This window comes from Pelodiscus sinensis, chromosome 14, assembly GCF_049634645.1.
Source record: "Pelodiscus sinensis isolate JC-2024 chromosome 14, ASM4963464v1, whole genome shotgun sequence".
Classification (NCBI taxonomy): domain Eukaryota; kingdom Metazoa; phylum Chordata; order Testudines; family Trionychidae; genus Pelodiscus; species Pelodiscus sinensis.
The window spans coordinates 24,522,829-24,539,729 of record NC_134724.1 but is presented as its reverse complement, the minus strand read 5'-3'; the positions used below and the strand labels follow the sequence as shown (position 1 = coordinate 24,539,729).

Sequence of the window (16,901 nt, the reverse complement as noted above, 5' to 3'; positions counted from 1 at the left end):
TCTACTTTAAGGCTACTAAAATTTATAAATAAAATGACAGACGTTTGGCTGTTTTCTAACATACCAGAGTCTGAATACTGATATATGCAACACACACAAAAGAAACCACATACACAGATTATCATTTTTCTTTCAACTGTCCCCTTTTTTGAATGGTGGCTTTATTCTGACTTTAAAAAAAATCTTACATTCACGTAGCTTGCTCAAAACCAAATACCCTTCCCCCATAAGATTTGATACTCTGTGTACTAGCATTCATGTGTTGGATGTATTATATACTCTGAAAAAAGCATCAGATTGATAAGTTGTATGCTGGGGCAGAATTTGGCCAATAGTGCATTTAAAAGTTGATTATTAAATATAGTTCTGGTGAATGCCTGTATTTTTACCTTATAAGGCAAATCTTGAAACATTATGTATTTGAAAGCTATTTTATCTGATCTTTTAAGAGTATTCCAATAGCATGGGAAAACAATGCATTTAAAATGGCAGGACCATAGGCTACTTGGGTGCAAAATCACTCCAATACATTTCCTTTTAGTCCATGGAGCAACTTATGTGGAGTACCCTTCTGTGGCATAATACAGGGATAACATTTGAGCAAAAGGACAAACAATTGTACAGTGCTACTGTGCCTCTTCAGCATACACTTTAGGTACTTGGGCATCCAGCTATCTAAGGCCAATTACACTATATAAAAGAACCATGGGATCATTACTGCAATGCACACAACAGATTTGTTTGGGGGTGGGAGAGAGAGGACAGAAGTATGAGAAAATGTTCTAAAGTCTGTGTTACTACAGAGTTTGAAGAATGTGAAAACAATTCCCCTGTATTATTGATGAGATCAGTGATTTACTCTTTCAAATACATAATGTTTCATGAATTTAAAAATGTGCATCTAATTATTGTCGCACCATTTACTACAGTATTTGACATCTTTGTCTGCAAGGTTACCTGTCACTAGTGCGTCATCTAAAAGGAGGTTCTGTCTCAGGGAATAGAAGGGGCCCTTTTACTCCTCTGCACAAATTATTCATATTACGAGGCATGTGACAAAAACTCCTGTGGCTCCACCCCTTGACTCCAACATACGAGGTCATGCCACCAAGGCAGCACAGATGGAGAAGTAAGTCCAGCTTTAACTGGCACCTCCATCATCTAGCCCTGTGTTACTTAATGGATATTTAAGCTAGCTGTATATCTATGCTGTTGGAGGATATGTCAGTACAGATTTAGTGATAGAGGTTAATGTCCATTAGCTATAAGGAGCTAAAGTGCTTGAAAATGCTGATTTACCAAAACAAAGATTTCACAAAAATAGGGCTGGTTTCAATGAATTTCCCATCTTCAAAAAATTCCAAGAAAAATATTGAAGAGAAAAATTCTGATTTCCCCCCCCCCCCCCCCCCTAGTTTAAAATGACTTTTTGGATTGAAATTTAAGTTAATGAGCCTGAAAAAAGCTTTTATTTTAAAAAAGTGAAAAATATTGAAACGAAACATTTGGATTGACTCAAAATAAAACAAAAGTCTGTTCTTCTGCCTCCTCCCAGTTACTGGATGTTTTTGAAATGTGACTTTTTGCCCTGGTTTGAGAGAGGAAAATATTTTGAACTCTCAAATATATGCAGGACAAGAAGACTGTTTCTCTCCCATATATGTTGAGTAGACCTGGTCTTAGACTGACCACTTTTTGCATATTTCAGAAGCAGTCTTGTTTCTAGGCCTTGAAGTATGAAACTGTCCTATCACATCCTACACTTTCTGCAGTACTCTGCTCTATTGCAGAGAGAGCACATAAATTAATGGGTGCAATGTAGAAGTTGAAACTCACCAACAATTTGACTTTTGGAGGATTTTATCACAATGAAGTTGGCTTTCAGATGAATCTGTTACACATTTCCCTTTGGCTCAAAAGAGAGGAATTACCTACATTCAATAATGAGCAATATAATTCTCTGCCAGCATTCCCTTTGGTACCAATGTTTCCTCAGTCTTTTTTCAAGAGCAATGCTAAACTCTTACCTAAAGTGTGATAACCAATAATTTCAGAGTAATTTACAAAGGGGAAATTTTACAGATTGAGACAAAGAAGCTAAGTGACTTGTCAAGGATTACAGAAGTCAGACACAGAGCTTAATTTTAAGCCCTAGGCCATGCTGCTTTGTTTTGTGATTATAAAAACTGGACCAGTGTTTCTTAAACTGTGTTCTGCGGCACACTGGGGCAATCGGAGGTATGCTTTGGAGAACAACAGAGTTCAAAATGGTTGCCCTTAAAGAGGCAGGCAACTTTTTTTGGCTCAATAACTCCCCCTCCGACCCTTTTTATTTATTTATTTAATTTGCTCAACAACAAAAATCCTTGGTGTTCCTCATTAAAAAAAATATTGTTTGGTGTTCCTCAGTCTTAAAAAGTTTAAGAAACACTGATCTGGACTGTCACCTGTGCTGTTCCAATCATCGTAACGTTTCTGCAAGTTCTTTAGTTTATCCTTGTTCTATAACAGGTATTGGTCTGTTCAGGTTTTAAAAAAAAATGTGCATCAGGATAAAATGCAGCAGGTCCTTGGTGTTGCTCCTAAGTTTCTCATGTGAACAAGCCCTAATTACAGAGCTGTGGATGTTCTATACTTAGATGGCACTTGTTAAAATACCAGCTTGAGCTCCCCCCCCCCACCGCTTACCATATTTCATGATTTGACTGTACACACAACTAATTACAATGGACATACTCTAGGCCAAGGCTGAAAAATTGTACCATACACTGAATATTGTCTTGAGAGCTTTTGCTATTCACAGGTGGAAATGGTGTTTCAATGGAGAAAGGAGGGACAGATGATGGCTTCACTGATCCAGTAATATCACAGTTCCTCTCAGGTGTTCAGCTCTGGTATCATGGTGTTCATCAGCAGGAAATGAAAACAGCAACTGCTGAGGAAGTAGCATGGCCCTCTAATCTAAACCAGTTTGATGTCACAGTAGGCAGAGCATGAGCCTGTGGGAACCAATGTTATTATTGAAGTCAGTGTGGTATGTCATTAGTTTCTTCATTATACGTTTGATTTTAGGGTCACTGAGCTGTTTTTCAGAATCAAAATCACAAGTTTTTCACTTCTATTCTCAGATGCAAAGTAAAAATCTCCAATGGGAGCTTCTCTACTCTCTTCTCACTTCTCCTGTAAAACGCAGCTCTCCACTATGGTCACTGACAAAAGCGAAGGCATGCTCTTAAGTTTCCTGCCGCTATTGAAAGAACCTTGTGCCCACTAGGAACCCACCTTCCATCTAAGCCTCTGAGCTCTTTTTGGGGAATAATAAAAACAGACAGACAGTTTGGGGGTCAATTCCGCAACACTCTTTCTGCCTTTCCCCTTCTATTTTTGACACATTCATGTGTCTTGAAGTTAGGTTTATTTTCACACAACAGGATACTGAGGTCATGATGTGCTGTGATCTTTGTTCCGCATAATAAGCATCAGCATCCCCATTGATCCCTTCCTTTGAAAAGGCTGAAAGCCCTGTGGACTTAGAATTGCCATTAGTAGCTTTCTGATTTTAAGGGGTTTTTTTCTTCATAATAAGCCAAGTGAGCACGTGCTGATTTCTGATGAAGTCTGTGTAGTAGAAGGATGGTAGGAAGGAAGCTCACAAGCTTTGCCACAACTCACCAAGTTTGGCAAGTTTGGTGCAGCTCTAGGAGTGAGTTTTTGTTTCATAAAAGGCAAAGTTTCAAAGGATTTTTTCATCCAGTAGTTTGTTGATCCCACCACAAATTTTTTTGAGGTATGGTCTGCAATCCCCATCAAGGCTATACAGGGCAGTGAGGAATTCCACATCTGCAAAATGGTCGAAGACATGGTTGATACGCCCATGGGACCTGGGTGTCAGGTGTCGCTCTACAAGTTCGTGCACCAGGTCTTTACATTCATTCAGAAGTTCTGAGAGAACATTTCTATCAAAGGTGTATTCTACTTCATAAAAACTGACAATTGTCATGGCTGTCTGATTCAGCTTCTTTCTGAATTTGTCTACAATTTCCAGCTCTTCTTGGTTGAACTGATTGTTTCGGTAGAGGATCCCAATTTTTATTGCTACTTTAATCAAGTCCTTCATAATTTTGTGAGCTTCCTTCTTGTTCCTTGTATGTTCTTTAGTTACTTTATATAACTCATCAAAAATTTCACTGCTTGTGTCATCGATGAGCATGTTAGCCATAGTTTTGGTAGCCATTTTACTCAGGATCTTTTTCTGTGCTTGCAGTGCAAGGTTCTTTGAACTGAAGCAATCAGTACCTATTGCACAGGAGAGGAAAAAAAGAAAGTTAATTGCACTTTGGAAATAATTTTCCTGTAGTGGTAAATTAACAATAGCCAGTTTTATATGTTCACTAGCCACAATTTATAATGTGTCTATGGTTGATCCGTTCAGTGAACATTAGAGATGTTTGCAAAAGAAAGCACCTATTAAAACTCCATGCAGACTCTTGGTTTTAAAATAGACAAAGCTTTAAAACGAAAGCTTCCTCAGCTGAAAGCTTTTGTTGAGAAAATGTGCACAGAAATGTAAATTACCTGTCAGACTCGATAAGATTAAATGTGGTTGAGAAATACAAGATCCATGAAGAATTATAGGTACAATCACTGGGTGTCACTATTGCTCCATGCTTGAAATGATTAGGAAGCACCTTTAAAACAGCTGACTGCACAGATCCATAAACATACATTTATATGTCTTTAACCTATAACAATGGTGCCTTTTTGGCTTGCATTGTCAATGTGCCTAATTTGAGAAATTGATTTTTCACGAAGTAATTTGTATTGGAGCTTTTGTAAGAGCTTCTCCTGCAGAACAAAAATATCTGAGCAAATTTTTATATATAACAGTCGTCATATACCTATGTATCTGGCATTTTACATCCACATGGCTATGTTCATTTACACAAGCTAAGACTTTCACTCAGCAAGTTACTTAAGCCTGTGCTTAACTTTAAGCATGCATAGTCCCAATGTAATACCTTGTTGAATTAGAGCTGGGTTTTTGTAGAGAGTTGGGGAGCTAGAGGAGTAGTTTATTTTATTTTTATTTTTATTTTTATTGTATGTATTTATTTAAATATTTTTACCCTGCCTTTCTACTTAAAATATTTGAGGCGGCTTACAAAAACAAACAAAAAAAATACAAATATATATTAAAATTTAAAATATGAGACCCCGGAGGGACATAATCAGCTAAAAACATATAGAGAAGAGAAACACACACATACAGACTCAAACATTAATAAAAGCATGAGTAAAAAGGGTGGCTTTAGCCTGACACCGAAACAACACTAGCGTTGGCACCATGCGAATATCCTGAGGAAAAGAATTCCTCAAACTGGGATCAAAAGCTGAGAATGCCCTGTTCTGTGTAGATGTTAATCTTAACTCCGCAAGATGGGGAACACAAAGCAAAGCCTCCCCAGCTGACCTCAATCCCCGGGCAGGTTCATATGGGAGACGACGGTCCTTCAGATACCCTGGACCCAACTCATTTAAGGCTTTATAGGTCATAACTAAAACCTTAAATTGTGCCCGGAAACATACTGGAAGCCAGTGCAGCTGCCGAAGCATTGGCATAATGTGCTCCGTATAACTAGTGATAGTTAAAATTTGAGCAGCCGCATTCTGGACCAGTTGAAGTTTCCGAAGGCTCTTTAGAGGCAGCCCCACAAAGTGCATTACGGTAATCCAGTCAGGATTTAGTTTACAGGGAAAAAATAAAAGACAATTTAGCAACTGTATGAAATAACCAGATAGCTGAATGCTGCTTCTATAGTACTGTGCTTGGAGTATTTGTACATGCAATATAAGAATACATGGTCTGGGTAGTAAAGCAGTGATAAATAGATGCAAGTCAGAAGCAGAGAACCTAGAGGTAGCCAACAGAATGGTCACTTTTAATAATGGACTCTTGCCTCCTGCATGGGTCTGTCTCTTTACCTAGTTATTTGTTTGAATTACAGTAGCTTGTAGAAGCCTCAGTGGAGGAGAGTCCCATTCAGCTAGGCATTGCACTAACAAGCAGGCCAGGCCTACACTAAAAGGTCAAATCAAGATGCACAACTCCAGCTACGCTACTTATCTAGCTTGAGTTGACATATTTTGTTTTGAATTTCTGTGGCCTCCCAACTGCAGGAGGCTGACAGGGGCAAATGCTCCTGTTTGCTTCCCTTTCTCTTCACAGAAGCAGGAGCAGATTCGCAGAGGCTGCTGCCCTCTAGGGAGGCCACGCTAGCCCCTGAAGGCCTATTCCAGTATTGCAGAAAGGCCCAAAGGAGAGGCACAAGCCTTAGAATTTCGGTAATAATGGGTCTGAAGGCAGACAATAGTTCCCAGCATAACCCCAGCCAAAGAAGCTGGTAAAGGAGTTTCTGTGAGTGGTGCCAACTAAGGAGGGCTGGCTGACTGGGGCTGAACTTGCTCTAACTCCCATAGGCTGTGGAGCTGGGGGACTTTGGCTTTTGAACAGTGGCCCCACACTGAGGGTATGTCTACACTACCACCCTAGTTCGAACTAGCGGGGTAATGTAGGCATACCGCACTTGCAAATGAAGCCCGGGATTTGAATTTCCCGGGCTTCATTTGCATAAGCCGGCCGGTGCCATTTTTAAATGCCGGCTTGTTCGAACCCCGTGCCGCGCGGCTACACGCGGCACGGGCTAGATAGTTCGAACTAGCAAGCCATTCCGAACTATCTAGCCTGTGCCGTGTGTAGCTGCGTGGCACGGGGTTCGAACAAGCCGGCATTTAAAAATGGCGCCAGCCGGCTTATGCAAATGAAGCCCGGGAAATTCAAATCCCGGGCTTCATTTGCAAGTGCGGTATGCCTACATTACCCCGCTAGTTCGAACTTGCAGGGTAGTGTAGACATACCCTAAGTCAGTACGATGGCTGCTGCTGGAGTGGTCCAGATCATCCCATTGGCTGCGTGGTCAAACATCACTGACTTGGCCACCTCTCCATTTGGTTGGAATGACAGCTCAGCCAAGCTTCAGTGAGTGGCATTGTGACCTAGTGCACAGTGTTGCTACTGCTCAAATTTGGCCTAGCCACCCATCTGTCCATAGAGAGGGCCAGCTGGGCCAAATGGTGTTGCTGACCGCTCCATTATTGACCACAGAGCATCCAGACTACCACGCTGTGCCGCCAAACAGCTGATCGGCACAGTGCGGCGGCCATTTTGATGTAAATGAAGCAGCAATTATTTAAATCGCCGCTTCATTTTCTTATGTCTAGTAAACTCATCTACATGGCTCCGTCGACTGGTATGTATGTAGTCTAGACATACCCTCTGGGCATAGGTGCTATATAAAAACATCAGCTAGATAAGTTCAGCTACATAGGGCTGGTGCTGCTAGATCCAACTAGATTCACTCTATGTGCGCTAGGGCCACAATATTTGCAATGGTAGGCTTCCAGCAGTAGAACCTCTTGTGTGAACAAATCAGACTGAGCCCCTTTGTTCAGATCAGTGTGTAAAGCCCATTTCTTAAGGGAGGAAACAATCAGGAATGATGCTGTAAGTAACATCACTCCTGAACCAGTCATAGGCAGAGTGCAAACCCCAGAATGCTGGATGTAAAAGCCTGAGCTTCTACTGGTAGAACTAAAGGACTGGGTATGTTAAGTAAGAGGCAGTAGCAGACTCATAAACCCCACAATACCATCTAGCCACTAGTTGGGGACAAAGAGCCACACGCGGGTCTTTACAATCTTTGAACATACAAACCTTTAAAACCTACTCTGGGAGAACAGAGAGAGAGAAAGGGCTATTTGTTTTGGACTCCTGCTTCCAAGTATTAATCAGTGCTCAGATACCAAGCTGATTGCCTTTCAAAGATCAGACAATGACAGGCTATGGTTACACTGCCCTTTTATTGCAGAAGAGGATATGCAAAATAGAAGCTTACAGGGTCTTGCAAAACAAGTCCCCCCCCCCCCCCCCCCCAACAAATGGCCCCATCTACACGGGGCTTTTTATCAGAAAAACCTGTTCTGCAAAAAGAATCGGAAGAAGATATGCAAATGTGAGCATGATTTGCATATCCTCTTCCTCAAAAAAAAGGCAGTGTAACCATAGCCAGAGTTGCACTGATCAGATTTAAGATATGAATGAGGTCCATGGTACAAAGTTTTACTCTTGAAAGTTGTATCTTTCTGCCTTTTCTGAGCTCTTCTTCAAAAATATAACTCCTTTGCTTGCCACATAGGCCAGGTCTACATTAGGGAGACAAAGACAAACTAAGGATATGTCTACACTACAGCGCTAGTTCGAACTAACTTAGTTCGAATTAGTTAATTCGAACTAAGCTAATTCGAACTAACGCGTCTAGAACTAAAAACTAGTTCGAATTAGCGTTTTGCTAATTCGAACTAGCAAGTCCACATTGAGTGGACTCTGAACAGGGCTTAAGGACGGCCGGAAGCAGTGTGGGCAGGGCATAAGAGGAGGACTTAGAGCATGGGAGATGCAGTCTCAGGCTAGCAGAGGGCTACGCTTAAAGGGTCCCGACCCCCACCCCGGACACACAGTTCTAAGGGGTGCCCCGCTTGCAAAGAAGTTCTGGCTTGGAGTGCCCGGACTACCCACACTGGGCACATCACACCACTCGGCCATCAGCCCGGCTGCACTTGCCGCAGGCTGCCATCTGGGGAGAGGGAGCAATTGGGGGGCTGCAGGAGAGCTTCCACCCCCAGAAGCCCGCAGAGCCAGCCCAGTCCTCCCCATCGGGGGCTCGTACCCCATTCCTCCCTCACCTCCTTCCACTTACCCTTCCCTAGTCCCTCTTCTTATTGATGTACAAAATAAAGATAACGTTTCTTCCAACATTGACTCTGTCTTTATTGAACAAAACTGGGGGAGACTGGGAAAAGGAGGTGGGAGAGGGGAAGAGAGAGGCTGGGAGAGGGGAGGGCAACTAACATGATCAGGGGTTGGGAACAGGTCCCAGATGAAGAGAGGCTACAGAGACTGGGACTGTTCAGCTTAGAAAAGAGGAGATGGAGCGGGGACAGAATAGAGGTCTCTAAAAGCAGGGGTTGGGTGGAGAGGGTGCATTCAGAAAAGTTCTTCCTGAGTTCCCATAAAGAAGGACTAGAGGACACCAAAGGAAAGGAATGGGTAGCAGGCTTCAAACTAGTAAGAGAAAGTTGTTCTTCACAAAGCAAATAGTTAATCTGCGGAACTCCTTGCTGCAGGAGGCTGTGAAGGCTAGAACTAGAACAGAGTTTAAAGGGAAGTGAGATCAAGTCATGGAGGTTGGGTCCATGGAGTAGTCTTAGCCAGGGGGTAGGAGTGGTGTCCCTGCCCAAAGTTTGTGGAAGGCTGGAGAGGGATGGCACGAGACAAATGGCTTGGTCACTGTCTTCGGTCCATCCCCTCCAGGGTCCCTAGGGTTGGCCGCTGTCGGCAGACAGGCTACTGGGCTAGATGGACCTTTGGTCTGACCCAGGAAGGCCATTGTAAGCTCAGGGCTCAGGGTCGGGGGTCTCAGTGGACCCCCTTGATTTTCATGCACACCTGCTCCTGGGTGGCCAGGCTGGCAGCTCTCCTGCCCTAGACGGCCACTTTCCTGTGCCTAGTGCGGAGATCGTGGACGAGGTCCACGATGTCCGCACTAGCCCAGGCAGGTGCATGCCTCTTGCAGTCCAGGGCAAGCTCCCGGGAGCCGCCAGCCTGGTCCCGGGAAGAGGGGGTGGGCTGGGGGACATCGGGTGGGTGGCTCGAGCCGTGCCAGGTGCAGGGTCTGCTGGCTGGGTGCTGGCAGGCTTGCACCTGGCACGGGCACCGTAGCCAGCCCGTGCCCCTTTAAGGGGTCCGGGGCCGGGAAGGGGGCATAGAGTTTCCCTGGTGTTGGCCAGAGTGGCCACCAGGGAAACCTGGGGAGGGCTAGCCTCCCACTAGTTCGAATTAAGGGGCTACACACCCCTTAATTCGAACTAGCTAGTTCGAACTAGGCTTAATCCTCGTAAAATGAGGTTTACCTAGTTCGAACTAACCGCTCCGCTAGTTCGATTCAAATTCGAACTAGCGGAGCGCTAGTGTAGCGCCTGTTAAAGTTAGTTCGAACTAACGTCCGTTAGTTCGAACTAACTTTGTAGTGTAGACATACCCTAAGATACACAACTCCAGCTACCTGAATAGTGTAGCTAGAGTCGATGTACCTTAGGGTTACGGTGAACTCACTCTCCCGTCAACTTCCCTTGCTTCTCGTGACCCAGTGGAGTATTGAGGTCAGTAGGGGTGTGATCAGTGGTCGATTTAGTAGAACTCAATTTATTAGGTATAAATAACAGCTGACTTTCACAGGAACTGGGGAACAATAAACGTCCTTTGGCATCCTTGTATCAGCAGCCAATAAAAAGCTGTCTAGCTTGTATTTCCCCTAGAAATCAGCTCTCCAAAGACAAAATGTGGGGGGCTGAGTGGATCTGAACTTGCCCAGACAGATTTTGCTCTACCAGTCAATTAATGAATTATATTTACCTACATATGTGTTTTTCCATCTGACGGATATAACCAGCTACATTTTCTGTTGGTGTAAATGGGCAAAACTCAACTGAAGTCAGTGGTGGTGTGTGCATTTACATTAGCAGAGCAACTGGTCCAATAGATGGATAATTTCCTTCACTCCTTGTCTCAACACCCATTGATGAAGAACAATGGAATATATAAAAATATAACAGACATTCACTTGTTTGGCTACAGGCATTTTCGTGATCATAACACAGCTAGGAGAGGACAATTGGTTGCCATTTGTTGGCCATACAGATATTGGAGAAATCATTTACCAACATCCATTTTGGCCATTTATCATTTTTTGTGGACCTAAACCACACTGTTTGTTATATCTATAGAGGCTGTTGACAGGAAATCTGCTCTGCATAGAAGGAGGTTGGTGTTAAGGTACAGATAGTGAGGTTAGTGTTAAGATACAGATAGTGATTAAGAATTGATTACATTTATAAATAGGAAATGGAGTGGAAAGGGAAGAGAATGACTGACTGAATCACACAGAAGCTGGAATAGCCTCCTCAAGAGCGCCAACCGAAATTTAGAGTTGAAAAAAATCCTCAGGCTAGAGTAGCACCAGAAAAGCCTCCTGTTCCTTCTAGGAGAGACTGCCCATCTGTTGGCTCTTGGTGATGAAAACAGCACGTAAACACCTCCTATCTACTAAGGCAAATCCAGCCCAATGGATCCAAAAGCATGTAGGAGAAATACTGGAAAGGTTTGGCACTTGCAGAGGCAAAACAGGCTATAAAGAATCTTTATCTGTTTTAAGAGATTTTGAAAGTAAAAGAAAGACCATCTGCATTATTCTCAAAATATTTTGATTCCAGATGGCTGGATAGAGTACAAGGTGTCTAGGACGGAGTGTTCAGCTATACTATTTGCATGTAAATATGCATTTAGTCATTATGTACACAGTGCATGGAATACTAGAAACAGTGCGCACTTCCAGAAACATAATGCACAAGGCAGATCCTGCATGTCTATTAATGGAAATAGACTCCAGTCCAGTCCATGTGAAATATTACACCATTTTACCAACAATTGTGTTCAAGCACAACCGATAAGTCTGGATGGATTTTTTTCTTCCTTGAGAAGCTATTAAGACCATGTTGATGAGGGGCAAGGGTAAATCTAATACAATGTGCAAACACAAATCCCTCTCCATGTTGACAGGGAGTCTTATGCTAGCAGGTCTCCTATTTACCCAAGCATGGACGTGGCCATGGAGTCACTCCTGTCTGGGCTTGTTGAAAGGCTATGTCTAGACTACATGGCTCCGTCGATGGAGCCATGTAAAATAGGTTATTCGCCATAGTCAAAGAAGCAAGGATTTAAATAATCCCCGCTTCATTAAAATAAAAATGGCCACTGCGCTGTGCTGACGATCAGCTGATCCAGCACAGCACGGCAATCTAGACGCAGCACGGTAGACAAGGGAAGCCTTTGTTGATCGCTCTGGTAAACCTCGTTTCACAAGGCATACCGGAGCGGTCGACAAAGGCTTCCCTTGTTGACCCTGCCACATCTAGACTGACACGCTGTGCCAGATCAGCTGATTGTCGGCACAGTGCGGAGGCCATTTTTATTTTAATGAAGTGGGGATTATTTAAATCCCCGCTTCTTTGACTATGCCGAATAAACTATTTTACATGGCTCCGTCAACTGAGCCATGTACTCTAAACATAGCCAAAGTGTGATGCAGACTCCTGTTATGAGACTGGATATAAAAGAATTTTCTTGCTTTGTCTTACAGTTGATCCAGTACCCCTAGGTTGAGGCCTTTTGCATGTCTGACCATGAGAGCACTGAAATATGCAATTTAGGTTACTTAATCAACAATCATTAGCTCCAAACGCCCTTCTTCCCTCTAGGTCAGGGCTATTCAACATGCGGCCCATGGGCCACATGCAGCCCACGGCCTGTTTGTTTGTGGCCCGTGGTGAGGTTTGGGTTTGTGGCCCATGAGTAGGGGGCCAAAACAAAAAAGTAGTCAATACAATGGTCTTCTGTTGATATGATTTTTTGCAGTTACATTTCTGGGCTGTCATTGATCATTAAAAGGGCTGTCATATGTGTGGAAATTGGGTAAATATTGCATTTTATTAATATCAGTAGAACTGACTTAAATGGGGCCTGCGTGTTGTGTAGTCTTGCCTTAATCTTTGTATTCATGCCCATCAGTGTGAAAGAATCTATTGGCTTACATATTTGCATGTATATGCAATCACACTTAAGTTGCGGCCCTGGGCACATGCTGTGAGTATCACTGTGGCCCCCCGGGGCTTCCAAAGTTGAGTAGCCCTGCTCTAGGTGATCACAACAGGAGTTGTGGGTGTGTTAGTTCCCATCTATATAGTCAATCTAACCATCATAAGACACGCTTTTTGCAACAAAGATGTCTCCCAGCGTGGACATTATACATTGCATTTCCAAACATTATAGACCAGTAAAAATTCAAGGCTGTAGCTTGGGGTCTGACCACGGATAAAGTGTGGTTTGATCTCATACACTCTGCAAGACCATTCACTGTTTTGCATGTCATGAGACTATCTGGTGGTGACCCGATCCACTCCCCCACCTCCCCCATCTCCCAGCCTGGTGCTAGTTACAAAGGGGAAGCCTGGACTGCCACTGTGTTTGTGCCTGTAGTGTAACACACACAGGTCTTCAATTCTCAGTTGACCTCAGGCTAAAGGCAAAGAGAGTCAATGAGAAATTAGCTAGCGGTAATTACCAAGGCCCAGATTTGTAAAGGTATTTTGGTGACAGTGATTTTAATGGGTGGGAACTGCAAATACTCTATCTGAACCATGGTATCTCATTGAAAACTCTTTGCCACCTAAACTGTTTCTTTAAAAAAGGTATTACTGAATATGTAAAGGCTTCTTCGCCATTTAAAAAACATTTTAATAGGTAAGAAACAGACTGGAACTAACAATAGTTAGTGGAGCAAGTGAAAATGTGGACATTCCTTCCAGTTTCCAGCAGTAATTCAAGGCCTGCCCAAAGGGGATTTGATTATAATAAATGCTAGGTACATTTGCTGATTGAAATATAATGGAAAAGAAACAGGTCACACTTTAAGGGTACATTAAACCATTAACTCAAATTATCAACATGCCATGTCAAAATATACAAAATTAAATATCTTTAAAACTAACATTCTCCAGCATCATTTTTCTTACATCATCTATCTATAAATCTTTATTATTGATTGAAATATTTTTAGTGGCTTGTATGTGTATGCTGAACTTATCATTTATGGGATACCAATAAAAATCTAATTCTTCCAAGCCTATTTGTAGCCATGGCTCATACCTATCTATAGCATCTAGTCATCACATTTGTAAACTGTTGTATTGAATGGAATCAATATTAAGTGTGAGCTAGAAATTGTATTGAGCTGCCAATTAGAACCATGACTGTAGAATGATAAGAAATAGCTAGCATGGATTTAGAAAGAAGAAGCTATGTAGATAAGAACATAAGAACAGCCATACTAGGTCAGACCAAAGGTCCATCTAGCCCAGTATCCTGTCTGCCAGCAGTGGCCAATACCAGATGCCCCAGAGGGAGCGATCACATAATCCTTATGTGATTCCCTCCCCTGTCACCCAACTCTGGAGAAACAGAAGCTAGGGACACCATTCCTACCCATCCTGGCTAACAGGTAACTTCTGTGACTTTATTTCTAGGAGTTATAGGCAAGGTGGGTGGTGTTAAGAGTGCTGCAAATTAATTCATATGCTCCCCAATAAAGTTGTGTGTGATCTTTATCTTAGTAAAGTTGTAGAAATGAGCAGTAGGACGGAGGGTCTGATGGTTGAGTGTTGAAGGGTAGAAAAAGGAGCAGTTGAATTGAGAATGTGATTGTAGGACAACATGACAAACAGCCTACTTGCTTTTAGTGTGCATGTTACTGCAGAGTAACTACAGGATCTACACAGCAGAACTATTCAGTGTGTCTGACAACTTCAAACCAACAAATCCTGCAGACCAGATGGAATTTATCAGCAATTTTTAAAGAAGGCCAGTTTAAAAATGTGCAAGAGTGTAGGGGCCCATGCTCAAACTTCTAAAGCTTTGAAATTGCTATTAGGGATACGTGCCCATGTGTAAAAAGGAAGTCGGCTTTCATAACAACTGTGATACATAACTTACCAGAGGGAGCTTAGCAGTATCCAAAAATAGGAACACTAGCATCATTAATTTCATGTATAAACCAATTGGGGTGTTTGGAAAGTAGCAGCACTATCTTAAGTGGGGAAATGGCAGAATTAAAAATTGGCTTCTTGCCCTTCATTTCTTTCTAATAGCAACCATCACTTTAAACAAGCACTTCCTGGCAAATTAGTGAATGAGCTTAGCTAGTTTAGTGGATTAGGGGAAGAACTTATGTCTCAAGATAGGAGTTGAAATTCAAACTTAACCTACATGTAGAAATGAATGAGGTGGTTTCTTCCAGTACTTTGCAATGTCACAAAAACAGCTCATTCTGTGGTGTCATCTCTTCAAGAGAGGCCCAAGACCCATTACTAAAGGTGATGGGAGAAGAGAGTCAGGAATGAGACAATTTGATAAAGCCATATGAGAAAATTTGCACTGCACCTTGCTCTAGACAGTTCTTCTCCTTCACAAGCCCATAATCAATTCTTGAATAAATAGAGGAAACACAGTGGGGGAACAGATTTGTCCATTCTGTGTGCGTATACTGTGTCTAACCGAGGACAGTAAAGAAACAAGGTAGGTGAGGTAATATGAGCCACATAGACCTCTTCTTTCCAGAGGAAGAAGAACTTTGAGTAAGTTCAAAAGCTTGGCTCTCTCACCAACACAAGTCGGACCAATAAAAGATTTTATCTTACCTATCTTGTCATGATGTGTGTGCACGCTTCAGCAGTTACGATATTCAAGGACTCTACATGCTATTTAGTTTGAGTGGGAATTGGCTGTCCAAATCCCGTAGGGCATGTCTATACTACTTGGAAGATTGACACTGCCGCAGTCAATCTTTCGGAGTTTGATTTCACAGGTCTAGTATAGACCCACTAGATCAAACTCAAAGGGCGCCCCTATTGGCCCAGTACTCCTACTCTTCAGGAGGAATAAGGGAAGCCAATGGGAGTATTTGCTCCCATTGGTCTCCCTCTGTGTGGACGGAGCGGTAACGCAATGTAAGATACATTAACTCCAGCTACGTAATCTATGTATTTGGAGTTGCGTATCTTACTTTGACCTTTCCATGTAGTTTAGACCAGGGTAAATGGCTTTGAAAAGCTCAGCCCCATAGATCATTTTAAAATGATTGCGCCAAATTCAACTCTAGTAGAGCTCCATTGGTGTAAATGGAGGTCTAACAAAGATGAAAATGACCTTCAGTTTGAGAGCTTCACAAGAATCTACGGAATTGTATCTACTTAAACTGACACAATGTGGCAATTATGTACAACTGTTATTTGACATTACAGGCAAGTATCTTATGTGCAGGACTTGAGCTAGGAAATAATTCAAAGGAAAGTTTAACCGAGAGGCCTGTCATCATACTCCATTAGCTCAACTTCCTTGTACCAGAAATTGAAGTATGAAATATCAAATCTACTATATATTTTCGAGAGAGTGTCGGTTTGTACAAGAACTCCTCTTAAACTGTAAGAGCTAAAACCACCAAATTCAGTATGCAGCTTCCTCTTATAACTTAAACCAAAGTAAAGGTTTGGTTGCACCAGGAAAATGGGATGTGCCTGGAATGGGATCTCATCTTATAAAATCCTAAAGAAAAGACCCAGAAGCAGCAAGTAGGTGAAAGGGCCTGGCTAGAGTTGGGCCCCCCCCCCTGTCTGGGACTGCCCCAACCTTGAGCTTCCCACTCCCCAGGTGCCCTTTAGAGAGCACAGAATGGGGGAAGCTGAAGCTCCGCCATCCAGATTTGCATGGGGATGTTGCTGTCTGTTTTCCCTTGCTCCCTAATAGTGATGAAGGGGACATGCACAAACTTACTTGAGTTAAGGATAATGATGGGTAAGTAAATGTGGCCTGTACAAGCAAAAACAAAGACGTTATTAATGAAAGCTGAAAAATCTTGTATGGTAAGAACCTTCATGCATTAAAAACTAAAACAGAGTAGGAAAGTAGGAAATAGCCTCTTTGAAACCTGACTTTCAGTTCATCCCTATTTTGATTTTGTGGCCTTCGGTGTTATGACATAAGGAAAGGCAGGCTGTTCTCTGTATCAGCTAAAGAAGCAAACACCTAATGGTGAATGTTTGGCAGTTGATAACTAAGAACAAGGAAGAGTTTGGATAAACAGCGCACCAAGATAAGCAGACATAAAATCCAAGCCATG

General features: G+C 42.5%; 1 protein-coding gene across 2 annotated transcripts in view; it reads right to left on the bottom strand.

Moving 5' to 3' along the window:
• Window positions 1-1,405: 1,405 nt before the first annotated feature.
• TNFAIP8L3 (TNF alpha induced protein 8 like 3) overlaps window positions 1,406-16,901 on the bottom strand; it is a 59,018-nt gene continuing 43,522 nt past the window's right edge. For both annotated transcript variants that reach the window (XM_075897241.1, XM_075897242.1), the window contains one exon: window positions 1,406-4,296. In XM_075897241.1, coding sequence (XP_075753356.1) covers window positions 3,734-4,296 — 563 coding nt within the window. In that variant the 3' untranslated portion in view covers window positions 1,406-3,733. The remainder of the gene's footprint in view (window positions 4,297-16,901) is intronic.